The sequence below is a fragment of the Zonotrichia leucophrys genome, chromosome 2 (genome assembly GCF_028769735.1).
Source record: "Zonotrichia leucophrys gambelii isolate GWCS_2022_RI chromosome 2, RI_Zleu_2.0, whole genome shotgun sequence".
NCBI classification, from domain to species: Eukaryota; Metazoa; Chordata; class Aves; order Passeriformes; family Passerellidae; genus Zonotrichia; species Zonotrichia leucophrys.
The window spans coordinates 56,256,536-56,270,315 of record NC_088171.1 but is presented as its reverse complement, the minus strand read 5'-3'; the positions used below and the strand labels follow the sequence as shown (position 1 = coordinate 56,270,315).

At 37.8% G+C, this 13,780-nt stretch overlaps 1 protein-coding gene across 1 annotated transcript in view; it reads right to left on the bottom strand.

Annotated features, from left to right (window-relative positions):
* PDE1C (phosphodiesterase 1C) overlaps positions 1-13,780 on the bottom strand; it is a 247,407-nt gene that overhangs the window by 152,014 nt on the left and 81,613 nt on the right. Inside the window, exon 3 of the mRNA XM_064703189.1 lies at positions 68-94. Within this exon, the coding sequence (XP_064559259.1) occupies positions 68-94 (27 nt within the window). The remainder of the gene's footprint in view (positions 1-67; positions 95-13,780) is intronic.

The window sequence follows — 13,780 nt, the reverse complement described above, 5'->3', positions numbered from 1 at the left end:
TCAAACCCCCTACCAAAGAGAGAAATGACTCACAAATGCCTTCCAGTCCTCTGCGATTTACTCTTACCTCTGTGATGTTTTCTTATATTTTCTCCTGCAGGAAAAAAACAAAATACAACTGAGATGCGAAAGGAAAGGAGGAAAGGAAAGGAGGAAAAAGGAGAGGGTTAGAAATCAGGAGCAATTCAGTGAAGTCACTTCTGCCATAAGACTGTCCCAAACCTGATGTAGCCATTCCCTTCTACTAACTTCAGTGGTGGTTGCCACTAAATTTAGGAGAAGAAAAATTGTGTTTGCTTGTATGCACATACTACTCTTTCTTGTGAGAAAGGGTTGTTGCAACTAGGAAAAAATATTTATTATTCTAAATGACTCAGCAGGAAGTCCAAGTGCCAGAAATGTACTTGTGTTTACTAGCTGTAATATTTACATCTCTCATCCAACAGATAAGTAAGATAAGTTCTGTGACGTTCCCATTAACAGGGAGTAAAGAAATTACTCCATATTACCAACCATATTGTCTGTGGTCACTCAGTGGAAAACTCCAGTGGTTTTAGAGCAGTCTCTCTCTAAAAAGAAAGTCTAGATCCTAGCAAGTTCTGTACTCCAACAAATTCCAGATACCACACCACTGAGCTTCACTTTGTTGCACCTATCTTGAGAACTTACAGACCTTAACCCAGGACTAGGAATGGCAAGAGCAGATAAGCATATAGGACCTCTTCTCCACCCCAATACTCACACCACATCAATTGCAGCAAAGGCTGTAAACCTCTCACCTCCTACTTAGCCACCTCTTAGCATGGTGGATTTTGTCTTCAACAGCAGGCAATGATACAGGCTGCCAATGCACAGTACACAAGTAAGGCAGTACACAAAAAGGGAATACATGCCTTTCTGTATAGCTGTCTATGTGGCTATACAATTACCTGCAGGGATGTATCAGCACTGTATGTTGTCTGTGAGCTGCTGTTTCTGCACCTGTTTCCAAAGGCTTTGCACAGAGGCTGGCAAAATATGGCATTAATTTACTTGAACTCAGCTCTGCTTCTATGTTCTAAAGTAAAATTAATGATAGTTAAACTTCACAAGTAGTGAATGAAACAATTTTCAATGTGGACTGTGATTTAACAATACACTAACAAACACTGCCAATATTTTCAATGTTGTTTAACAAATAAATATTTTTAAAATAGATGTATGGCTATTAGCATCAAGTTTACTTTCATTTCTGATACTACTGTAGATGGAAAATTGTAACTAGGATGGGCCTAAGAAACCCAAACAAAGAGTAACTTTCTTTACAAATAAGAAACATGGCAAAATGGAATTTAGTGCTATTTTCTACTTAACAAGAGCCATGATTAATATCTCCTGACTGTAAAATGTTTCATCCAACAAATGTCTTTACAAATTTTACTTGTGGTTATACCCACTTCTATACTCTGACCATGTTGGAATCATAAAAATACTAAATAGCTACTTTAAAAAATATTTTATTTACAATTTACTGTGTGAAGAATTACTTATTTAAAATTGAAATTATGCAAAGGAGTAAAAGAGAAAATATTCATAGCAGCAACAAGTTTATAGCTTACTGACATTAAGAATGTTGACACATAAAAGCAGAAATGCAATTGGACAAATCTTATTCTATGAGAATTCTTCATTTTCGTTTCAGAAGGATGAAAAGTGGAACTTTTGTTTTGATGAATTTATATTAGGAACTCTATATTCTGACAAATAAAGAATTTCATTATGTTTTCTGGCAAAAAACCTGCTGAAAAATAGGCCATCTGATTGGCCAATCTAATGCACACTAATCAGAAGACTTTTATTCTCAAGAAACATAAATTTGTTTAAGCTTTAAAATTAAATTATTTGCAAGTTAATTTTTTCCCCTGAGAGGCTCTTATGGTTCATTCCAACACTGTCTGAACTAATTTAAATTTCATTGGTTAGTGACTTTCATATAATGTTATATAATGTGTTTCTCTTTCAGACATTTGAGCAAAGATAAAATTCATTAACTCCAGTCTTAGGGTGTTCTTTACATTTGATTAATAGCATGACTTTTCTGATCAGTTACACCTTTAATGTTCCTTTCATTCGAGAATACTTTTAATACATTAGAAAGCTGTACTATTACAGATGACAGTACTAGGAAAAAAAAAAGAATTTGCCTAAGTAATAGAAATTTTTAAAAACTTATACACAGTTTTTTATTGTTGTTGTTGTTGCTTTCACACCTGCAGTCTAATCAGTTAAAATTTACATGCACCAAGTTAGTGACTGCTTTTCCAATCACTGACTGAATTTGCAATTTACACTTGAAGAGAATATAACTAGAGGAACACTTGTTTATATATTCAATATCACTACTGCATGCACATGCTTTAAAAGGAACACCATTAGCAAATTCTGATATCCAGGGAAAAAAAATCTGTATGCTTGAACTTCCAGCACCTCAAAAAACAAGGTCTAACAGTGCTACTCACCACTTTATGAAAAAAATGGTGTTGGTAACATGTAACTTTTTGTAAATCTAGTTTTCAGTTTGTTTTTGGAAACACAGCGTCAACATCTATCTCCCTTATGGTTACAAACACCACTTAGACATGCCTTCCATTAAATGAGATCACTGGAAACAAAGGAATTAGAAAATACTTCTTTAATACCACAGCCAGCATCAGAGACTGGCTTGAATCAGCAATCATGTGTGCATTAACAAGAGGAAACTGGAGGGGACAGGATTTAGATTTGGTTGGGTTTCCAGGGTTTTTTTTTTTTTTGTTTTGTTTTTTGAGGTTGTTTTGTTATGAGGGGTTTTGTTTGTTTGTTTATTTAAAAATATAATATATCTTGGGACAAGATATCTTGATTTATGTCCCCAAGGTGCATCTATGAAGAGACAACTATCCATGAAATTGTTTTTAGCAGATTGACTAGAATAAACCTGGAAACAGGCACACTTTCAGTCAAGTGCAAGGGACTTCTCATTTTTTGAAGAAACGCTTTCCCAGGAGAGAAATAATTAAACAGATTTAAAGGAGGGTAATGCTACAGCTTCCCACATCTGTGAGCCATCCTGGGCTCATGCCTTAAAAGAGGCTTATTGATATTACCAAATCTGTGTAAGTTCAGTTTCTTTTCTCACTGCATCCGTCATGCTCTGACTGCCACATCCATTCAATTCCTGTTACTGGCTGTGAAATGTTTTATTCAGAGGTTTATATTTAGCTTTCACTAAAAAAAAATAATTAGAACAAAGTAGGGTTTTTTTTCATGCTGAAGAGAATTATCAAGTGACTCACACTAAATAGGCCCTATACAACCAGTGTAAACTAAAAATAACTTCACTGAACTTAATACAGTTACACTTGCATGAGTATAGTATGAAGTGAGTCAGTCCTAGTCCAACCAGAAGGCTGCTAGAGCCTAATGGGAAAAAAAAAAGGAGTAAGACACTTAAAGATAGATATTTTATAATTGGAGTGGTAGGAAAAATGAAATTTTTAAACTCAGAAACTATAAAGTTAACAAAAATACTGAGTCAACTACTTCAGTGTCTTCTCTTCTGAGGATGAATCCTTCTTGTAGCCAGAGAAATAAAAATAGCATACTGGCCCAAAATAAAATTAGGACAGATTTTTGAAGGTATTTAATCTTCAATAAGATGTAGATTGCTATGATGTATGGCCACACAATTCCCATTGAAATAAATAGATATAAAAAATTTGTCTTTGTGCTTTGATGCCCATCAATTTTTCCAAGGATGTCTGTTCTCATGGTTATGCTTCTGACTTTGCTATTTAATTCCAGCGCAGCATCAGCCAATTTGCTTTTCTCTGTATTTTCCCTTCAGGAACTTTTCCATTAATTTATTATCTCATCAGGATTCTGGTTTTAGTCTATAGGGTTTCACACAACAATTCATGACTTGAGCCGAAGTAACACTACATTCAAGTTTTTGCAAAAATTCTCCTGCCCTTCCTCTGCATCTAGGAACTTGGAAATGAAGAGAATATAATATAAATACACAAAATCTGTGCCTGCATTTAGTAGTGATGTTCACAGACCTTAGTCTTCTGAGACAGTTGAATGAGTCAACTGAATACCTATAGAGAGAAGTGAGGACATAGCAGTAGGGGGAATTAAGCAACTGTCAGCCGACCTGGTTTTGCACTATAACCATACAACTCATAATATCAACTAGCTATATGAATTGCTATTTCAGTCCTACACAGCCTCTGAAAAATTATCTAAACATTTAATGTTTTTTTTACTCAAAATAGTGGTTTGGTTAATATGGTGCTATTCCACATTCATTCCACAGGGTTAGGTATTAATGGCACCTTTTCAGAATATGGATAAACCTGTGGGTGCTGCAGAAGTAATAGAAGGATCTTTGCCTAGTTTCATCCTTGAAAATAAATACTAAAATTTGAAAGTTAATCTCACACTCTACTCACACTCTGCTAGAGATTAGGGGCCTTGGAAAAAGGCTCTGCAGGCTTCTATCTTCACTGCAGTGATCAGACTTAGGCCACCAGCTGGTGGATGCATGATTGATGGCCTAAGGTACACGTATTTGAATGCAGATGACACTTTTCAATAGGTTGATACTTCCCAGCTCAGGGTGGGAAGTATCAGAAGCATCTCCTTAGGCTGCTGAGACAGTGGAATGGCTCAATTTTAAGGCTGAAGCTCACAACACTCACAGTGGCTTCATCTAATATGTTTTGTTTTGCTTCGTAGCAGGCACAGGGCCTGCAAGGCCTCCATGGTGGTCAGCAGCCTAAGATAGGAAATGCCTAGTCATGATGACTGGAGCAAAAGCCCCTCTTCTGCCCTCAGACCCCTTCTTATTTCTCTGTAAAACTATAGGTCATATTTGTCTCGACCCTTACCATTGGACAATTTCCAAAATTCCTAAACCTTATATATATGCCCTCCTCTGCCCAGCTCAGCAGAAGGAGCTGTCACTGATCCGCCTTTGCAGAAGTGGCCAATAAAGGACACCTCTGTGGAAATTCATACAGCGCTTCTCCTCTCTCTCGCTGTGTCTGCTGCTACAGCAGTTAGCAAGCAAAGAGCTGAAATCGCTAAAGAACTAGAAATCACCTAAGAGCTGAGATCACTTAAGAGCTCAACTGCTTGCTAAGATTGCCTGCAGCTGGGAGTTGCCTGAGGGCCCAGACAGGTTGTGCTGAACAGGACCTCACTGTCCAGACCCATGGCAGCTGGGGGAAAACACCAAAATCCAGCTCAGGATGGCAGTATTGCTTGGCCATTGCAATGAGTTCAGAGGGTACACACAGTTGGTCAAAGCAGTTGGATCTTCTGAAGTCCCTAAAACTCAGTGGCCTGTGCTCTCTGTACCACCAGCTGAGAGTGCACAAGCCTAGATCTAGCATAGCATGTGTTTTCAGGCTGGATCTGTGTTTCTTAGTGAAAAAGAGGGCAACAATAGATTGGCGAAAAATAAATCTGCTACACTGTTTAAAAAGTTATTGCCAGCAGCTGCCTTGTATGCAGTGCCCTGCCACAGGTCTGCAACCCCACAGCCCAGCTGGCAGAGATGAGGACACTTCTGGGCATCAGTTGCCTCAGTTCAACCTTTTGCCTTAAACTGCCAACAGTGGTGACCTTCGCAGAGATGCCAGATTTTGTACTTCCACATCTGAAATACACTCCTTAGGGCCCACTCTGCAGAGAAGAAAAACTATCAGTACATTAACTCCTTCAGCAGATGCAGCAAGCCTCATCAGAGCTTGTGTGCCATACCCTTAGTGTTGTGACTGACATTGTAAAGCATGATAAGAGAAAAGGGATTGTCCTTACTGTCTCAAGAGGATCGTTTTGTAAAAGCTACTTCTTCAGAGGAACCTCAATTGTTTAGGAAAATAGTTGCCACAAACTCTGGCAAGCTAAAATTAGTTGTTCATAGTCTCAAGGAGAAAGAGATATTTTTCTTCCTATATTTAAAAAGCTTTATAATTAGCATCTGTAAGATATGAGGGGGAAGCTTAATAATCTGTTAACAAAAGCACACAATAATGTCCTTTAATAGTGGAATCCCACAACATCCATAGCTCACACAAGCTAGGGTTAATAATCATTCCCTGCAGGGCTCCTATGACCAACTTATTTGGAAAGAAAAAAGACACCTTACTGGAGTGAAATATCTATATCATAACAGACACATTCCCTCAGGTCCTTTTCCTTTCTTTCCTGCCAGAGGTGGGTTTCTTGATATTAAAATTGATATTAAGATAACATTACTAAAATCCTACTTTGTAGTTTAGCAAACCTACAGTAATATAAACAATGAAATTTGGCAAAAGAGAAAAATGTCTGTCTACAAGTCACATCTGGAAGATTTTTTTCTGGTCCTTTTTTACCCATTGGTGAATATATGTTTTTTCTGAATGGTCTCCTTCCACTACCTTTTTCTATAAGAGCCAACCACAATTCATGTTTACTGCTCTTGCCCCCAGGCCCTTCTGGCTAATGGGTCCAGAATTCCCACGATTTTCCCTTGGTGACCATGTCAAGACAGAAGGATTTAAGAGCATTTCCCAGCTCGCAAGCTCAGGTGCCATCTCGTGTATCTCAGTGGCATAGCAGTACGGGGTAGGCATTGTCCCTCTACATCACTCCAAAGGAGGCTGAGATCAAGTTGATTGACAGGATCACTTAAAAAAAGTTGAAAATCTTCTCTCCCATCAGCTCAATATTCTCAATCATGCAGTGCATTACCAAATAATCATCATCACCACAGGATTAGAGATGCATTTATGTTACATTAACAAAGCCTATTTTAATAACCAAGTATAAATCAGCTCATAAAACCCCAATCTCACAACACACACTGCAGCATCAGGCAAAGCACAGGATCCCATGGGAGCCCTGACCAGAGTTCAGAAATATGTTGAGATGACCAGACTTTACTGACGGTACAATGCCATCAGTTCCTGACAGGTTTTCAATTCTTTAGTTTAAACAGAAAAACAGAATTATGCCCTTTCTTGCTTTACTCATACTCCAGTCAATAACAAAAAAAAAAAAAAAAAAAAAAAAAAAAAAAAAAAAATCTGCCACATGGGCTGTTTATCAGAATATGCTAGAATATGCTAGGTTAAAAACAATACAATCTCAGAGACTATTAACAGCAGAGGAGAAGAAACAGTAAGAAGAAAGAAGGGTGAAGAAAGAAGGCAAAATTTCAGCTGATACTCACAATTTGGTGGAGGGTTTATGTGGAATTTTTTAAAAACAAGGGAAATCATTTTAAATTGGGCCCTGAACTATATGGGGACATTCTGAAATCATGTGAGGATGAGGCAGTCACTTGTCTCATTTGAAGTAGATTAGAAAAGCCTGTGCGCTCCAAAGTATGGGTATGCATGGTGAAGGTACAGAAAGAAAAGAAGCACTCACAGCTTGAAACTGGTAGAATTATTTCAATAGAAATGGAAACAAGACAGGCAAGCAACTCAACAGGTCACAGTTAATAAATAATGTATGTAAGTAATTCAAAGCCAGAAAATATAGTCTGATTTTGTCCAAGGAAAGTACTGTTTTAATAAACGTTAGTTCATCTGGCTGACCATTGGATTTTAGCAGTCTAATTACCAAGTTTTCTAAAGAACAACAAAAAAGAAACGCATAGCTTCGTCTACAAAAATGATTACAATCATTAGTACATATGATCACTTGATGTCTCTAGTTCTGCCTCTGCTTAGCTGTGACCTTTTGCCACTGTAGGGCTCTTAGAAACCAGTTTCCTACTCGCTCATTTCATGTCTAATATGTGTAATGAGTAGATGTTAATCATAGCTGGAAAGACAATGAGTTTAAATTCTTACAAAATAACCTCTGTGATCACAGTCAGTCAGGAATTTCTTCTGTAGTACAAGCCCAAGAGAGCTGAAATCTCTTCTCTACCATTTAGTAAAGAGTGAACAGATCCTAGAGGTATTACAAATGGGTGTTATGGATACTATCTGAGTAGACTGACTTTAATGATGTTATTATCTGATGATCTTTAATTGTACTTCATTTTTCCCACTGAGTGCTGGGCACCAGCTCCCTAGCAAACCAGGATTCAAGAATGGAGAGGGGAAAGCAGAAGGGGGAAGGAGACTTGTAAGAAGGGAGTTGCTTTTGAGATCTGTTCCTGCAGATAATAAAAATACAACTGACTTGAACTATTTGGCCCTACAAACTTGACCCATGTCTTGATCTTATCTCCCAAGGTGAGTGTAAAATCAACCCTACTAAACTTGGACAGGACTATATACAATTATAATACTTTTATTGCAGCAGTAGTGTGACAGCTGTATTAGTTAAAGGTACCTTATTTTCCACTGACATAAAAATGATTGACATAATTGGTTTAGCTTCATTTCAATAAAGGACAATCATGGCTTGCTCAAACTTTGATAAATAACACCAGCTATCAGAAGAAGAAAGCTAACTTCAATGTATTTTTCCATGGCACAGTGTGTATACAGAAAGAGAAGAAAAAGAAACATAGGAAAGGTTTACTTAATTGATCTGTATTGAATACTGTATGTTTAGGATGGTTTTGAGCAAGACAGTCTGTGAAAAATGCATATTTTATTATTGGCTTTACGCAAATATTAAAATGAATATTATATGTGTTGTGTTAGAAAGTTATGCTGTATTAATTTTCTTAAGTAGTGTGCTAAATATAGCTTAAGGTCATAACATAATGTTAAATAGAAGCTATGCTATGTAAGATACTTTTTTTAAAGAGAGGCCTCCCACTGAGATAGCGGCCACAGGACACCTAAGTCTTTCAGAGAAAAAGAATTTATTGCCCTCTTATCAGAAGTAACTACCTTCTTCCCACTTCGCTCAGCCCTGAAGATGCCATTAGGATTCAGAGAAAAAAGTTGACACTGACCATACAGAATCCTGTGTTTGAATGGAATTTATGCATCATGTATAAGATGTATGAATATGCAACAGGCCATTTCTTTTAAGGGTTAATCCTCTGTTAATGTGCATCCTTTCTGGGGCTTATTTTGCCCAGAAAGAGCTACCCAGACTGTCCGTAACTCTGTGTTTTTATTGTCTTGTATTGTCCTAAATCCTAATTGTCCAAACTTTTATTAATCTAATTATATCACTATTTTTATAACCATTTTATTACTATTAAAATTTTAAATTTTTATATTTTTAACATTTTTAAAATTTTAAAAACAAGTGATTGGCATTTTTCACAAGTCTGAGGTACAAGGATCTGCAAGGAGCAGATGAAACACTGCAGGGACAACTTAGTGCTTCAGCTATATCACCATAGTTTTCAGTACCACCAAATCAGAAGGGTAAATTCAAATTCACTAGTGAAATGGCCTTGTATTGGAAAATAGACCTGACTGGTCTTTTGGCTTCTCAACTACAAAAGAAGCCATCAAACTTTGTCTTAAAAACTAAAAATATTCATTCATGTAGATTTTGTACGTGGCCAGTACAACCACTGACATTTTGAGGTTCTTTCTCTGTATTTACTCAGTTTTCCATCATTGCAAAAGATGAAACAAAACAACCAAAACCATAACCAAAGAAAACCAACCACAACAACTAAAAGCTCCTGCTATTGTATTTGGTGTGGATTCAGTTGAAGAAAAATATGAAGTAAAAGAGAAAATTAGTCTGCTTCTGGAAATCTAAGCCTTTGAAAAAATGTGATCTACTGCTCATTCTGCTTTTTCACAGCACACAACTAATAAATTCTCTTGTAATTCTTGCAAATCACATTCTCTAAAGAAGTGCAGGCTCATAAAAATCCAGTTACAGGAAAGTATATTTCAGGGAAATAAAGTCCTATGGTATAAAAAGGATGTAGAGCAGTTCTCAGTATTCATCCTTTAAAAGAAAAAAAAAAAGTCAAACCATTACAGTATATGGCCTTCACATATTTATTATTGGAAAAATAGACACATATTTAGCTTGAGTTCTACTATCTAGCTGGCCATTACAAATTACTTAAGGAACTTTTAGATTTGAAATTAGTAAAGGTGATGGCCTGCAAAGTACAAGTTTGTTGGTACTTCAACATGCTTATTCTGTAGGCTCTCCCACTGGAAGACAATGTGGCACTTAGTGCACAATGAAATCAGAGGAGCCAACGGGGAAGAATACCTCCAGCTGCTGTTTGGAGCATAAAAGTGCTTCACAGTGTGTTTACATGGCAACAATTGATTGGGATGGAAACGAGCAGGATGCCCCTTCCTTGCTAGTAAAATATCTCAGGAAAAGGAAATACACAGTCTTTACTGGGCATCCTTTAGCTATATTTAGCTGTTCATTTCACTAAGAAGAAAGTAATGAAAATGAATCAACAAGAACTGTACTGGGAATAAGACAAAGCAGAACTTTGCAGAGCACATATTTTTGTAATATTGATGTGCCATGATGTATTATGAAGTACATAATATTGTGTAGCAGGCATTCCACTCTCCCAGTGGCAAAAAGCTGTTATACCCTGAAAGAAACAAGCATGTATTTTAATAATCGCTACCATGTAAATCTAACATATTCAGATTCTGTAGGAGCCAGCTGCCAGCTGTCCAGCTTTTCTTGAGCAGGATGGCACTGTGATGTTATAGCATGCATGAAAATGGGGAGGGGGGAATCATTCTTCATACTCTGGGTGAAATATGAAGACAGGAAACATGGACTGGAATTACATCAGGCCAGACAAGCTGTTTGCGTAAAGTCACTAAACAAATTTGCATCTAGCCCTAAGCTTGAGTAAATCTATTTGTTGCTATTTTTAGATCTAAATGTTGCTTGTTACTGCTTCCCCCTCCAATCTTCCTCCCCCCAAACATAACCTACCCCTTCTGTCTGTTAACAGACAGCTGGTGTGACGCAGAATTTTAAATCTCATGCATTTGTGCCAGATCCTTTCCTGACTCTGGGTTACAATCTAAAACACTTAGATTACTGTTGAACAAGCCTAAACACTAGGAGAAAAAGTTTCTACACCAAGAGGCAGTACTCCCTTTCAAAAAGAAGGTTCACTTCCCCATCACCATGTCCAAACTTTCCCCTCCTTCAGCACCATGGTAGACTTTGGAAATTCTTCAAGTCTTTTAGCAACACTACTTTGTGTAGCAGCTCAGGATTGCTGCTGTCCTGATAATGCTTCTTCACTAGCAGGCCAGATATTAAATGTCACTCTTAGGAAAATGCAACTTTTAAACTTCTCATGGAGAGCTAATGCTCTTTTTCTAGGCTTCTTAGAGCTCAGCACATCTTCAGGAGCAGAGACTTTACAGAGGAAAGTAAGGTGAATGATGATGGGTTTCTAGGATAGCTGCAAAAGTGTGTTTGCAGAGAAGTGGTTTCACAGAAGCTCCTATCTCCAGAATTGATGGTTGTAGCAGGGTTCATCATCTTTTGCAGGATGCCTGCTGCTCTTTTCACACCATTTCCATATCACTACAAAATTATTTTCTGCAGAGAGTAAAGAATGTTGCCCATCTTTTGTTCCTCCCTTCCCTATGCATAAATGGCACAGATGTGATGACACAGAGCTGGCTCCACTAAATTAGACATGAGGGTAAAGGGAAGAAAGTGAGGAAAGTGAAGAGAGGTGGCAGTACTGCCATTTGCAAGCTCAAAAACACTGTCCTCTGTCCCAACATGAGAACATCTTGCCATACAGGAGGAAATTTTGGGAGAGAGAACTGGGATGGGCAGATGAGTAGATGGGACAGGTGCTGAGCATGTACACAGAGAATGAAGGAGGCTGTGCAAGATCTTTATTTCTTTAGGCCCTAATTCCATTCTGATACCAGCTGTCTCACAAGTATCTAGATGGCACAGAAACTATGGGGGAAGCAGTGGGATATGTCTTCAGAAGCCTCAGCTATAAAGATGTATTTAAATAAGTAAGTCCTGTCCTTTCTGCATACCAGGTACCATGCTTGAGACAGCAAATCTAGCTCTTAAAAGTTTGCTTCCTGTAAGGAAGAGTCAAGTTCCCTGCCTCTGGCTCAGAAGAGGAGCAGGTATGCCTTCATAAGGCAAATATGTTATTCAAACTGAAATTTGAAATTTCACAGAATGTGAGGCTAGGTGCACCATTATAATAATTCACTTCAAGTTATTAAGCAAATTTACATAACTCAGGAATTTCATTCTTCTCCATTTGCAAGATATTCACTGCAGTACAGCTAATTAGAAATAAGTCTTTTAGACATCACTCAGCATTTATGCAAAAGTCTTTCTCAGAAAAGCACTTTGAAGACACCCCCTTTACATTATGAATTACCCCTACCCATCCAGTCAAACTGCATCCAAATCTGTAGGCTCTCTGCACATATCAAACTAGTGTAATGAGAGAAAGGAAAAATAACTGCCCAGACAGCATTAATGGAAACACATGGGAGGAAGAATTATGACAGATAGTACAACAAAAATGTGGCCAAGTATCAAATAAGCTCTTTCTTCCTCAAACGAAACAAAGCAATGGCCTCCTAGAGAAGACATCCTCATTCTTCTGAACAAGGACATGCTTAGAAGGTAATGCAGAAGCTGTATTTTGGGCAGCAGTTGCAACCAGTGGGGTTCTTACAGAAACCAGACTTTCCTTCAAAGTCTGCACTAAAATCTGAGAGATGCAAAAAAATATTACAGATGGGTAATGAGCACATTTTGAAAGCAGTCCTTGTCCCTGTGATTTTTGGCAGAACTCAAACTCCTAAATGACTTGCATATATGTTGTGCTGTGAACTATTTCAATCTGGAAGGATATAAATCTAACAGGTGTTTACATGTGGGAATCCAAAGAACTCACAGGATTATCTTTTTTCCCACCATCATTTTTTCTTATTTCTATTTTTAAAATGCTTTATCTGGTTGTCCTCTCCAACCTTTTTATGCATCAGTATGCTCTTTTGTAGATGACCTCCAAATTCTCCCTTCCCAGTCTCAATTCCCACAGGTTCCTCACTTTTTACTTTTCAAGCAAGTCTGAAAAAGGAGAGTTCTTCCATCTGGCTATAGCTGTCCCTGTTGCATCAATATATGTAGAGAACCATATTTAAATTGTGTATTCAGACTCATTACTTAACAGACACTAGTAACTGCTTATTACTACTGAATCCCTGAAAACCAGCAGCTCCACAAGAGGCGTGGGAGGAAGTGTGATCTGAGCATCCTTTACAGCAACCATTTGTACTGCTCAGCCTTGCAAGGATGCTCTGCTTCTGATCCTTGGCCCTTCCTGCCAGAGCCATAGTTCAAGAGCACTGTATAGATTTAGTTGTTAAAAATTGCACAGATCTTACATCCAACTTGTGGCAATCTTGGTGTTGAAATGAGCTTTGTGCCAAGCCAGGATTCATGCTACAAATGGATGTTGTGAAACTTTATGTCTTGGCTAGGAGTTTTGTGCGTGAACAGTATCTATCTCTATTAGTGTAAGAAATCACTCCTAAAGTGATGACACAGCATATGACCCAAACAACACAAATAGCCATTCAGGATGTTTGCACATACATTGTTGTCAAACATTTCTATATGCATCTTAAAAGCTAAACTGTCTTGTACATCTCTCTTGGCAAGAAAGATCATGACAATCTTTTCCTGCTGCTTACCTAAGCCTGTGTGAAGTCCTGCATCCCACATAATGGAGTGACAGGCATAGAAGTCCTCCCAAAGAAGGCATGCCAGACTATTATGACATGAATTGGAATTCTTGGCAGAGACAAAGCCCTTCAAACCTCTCTGTGAC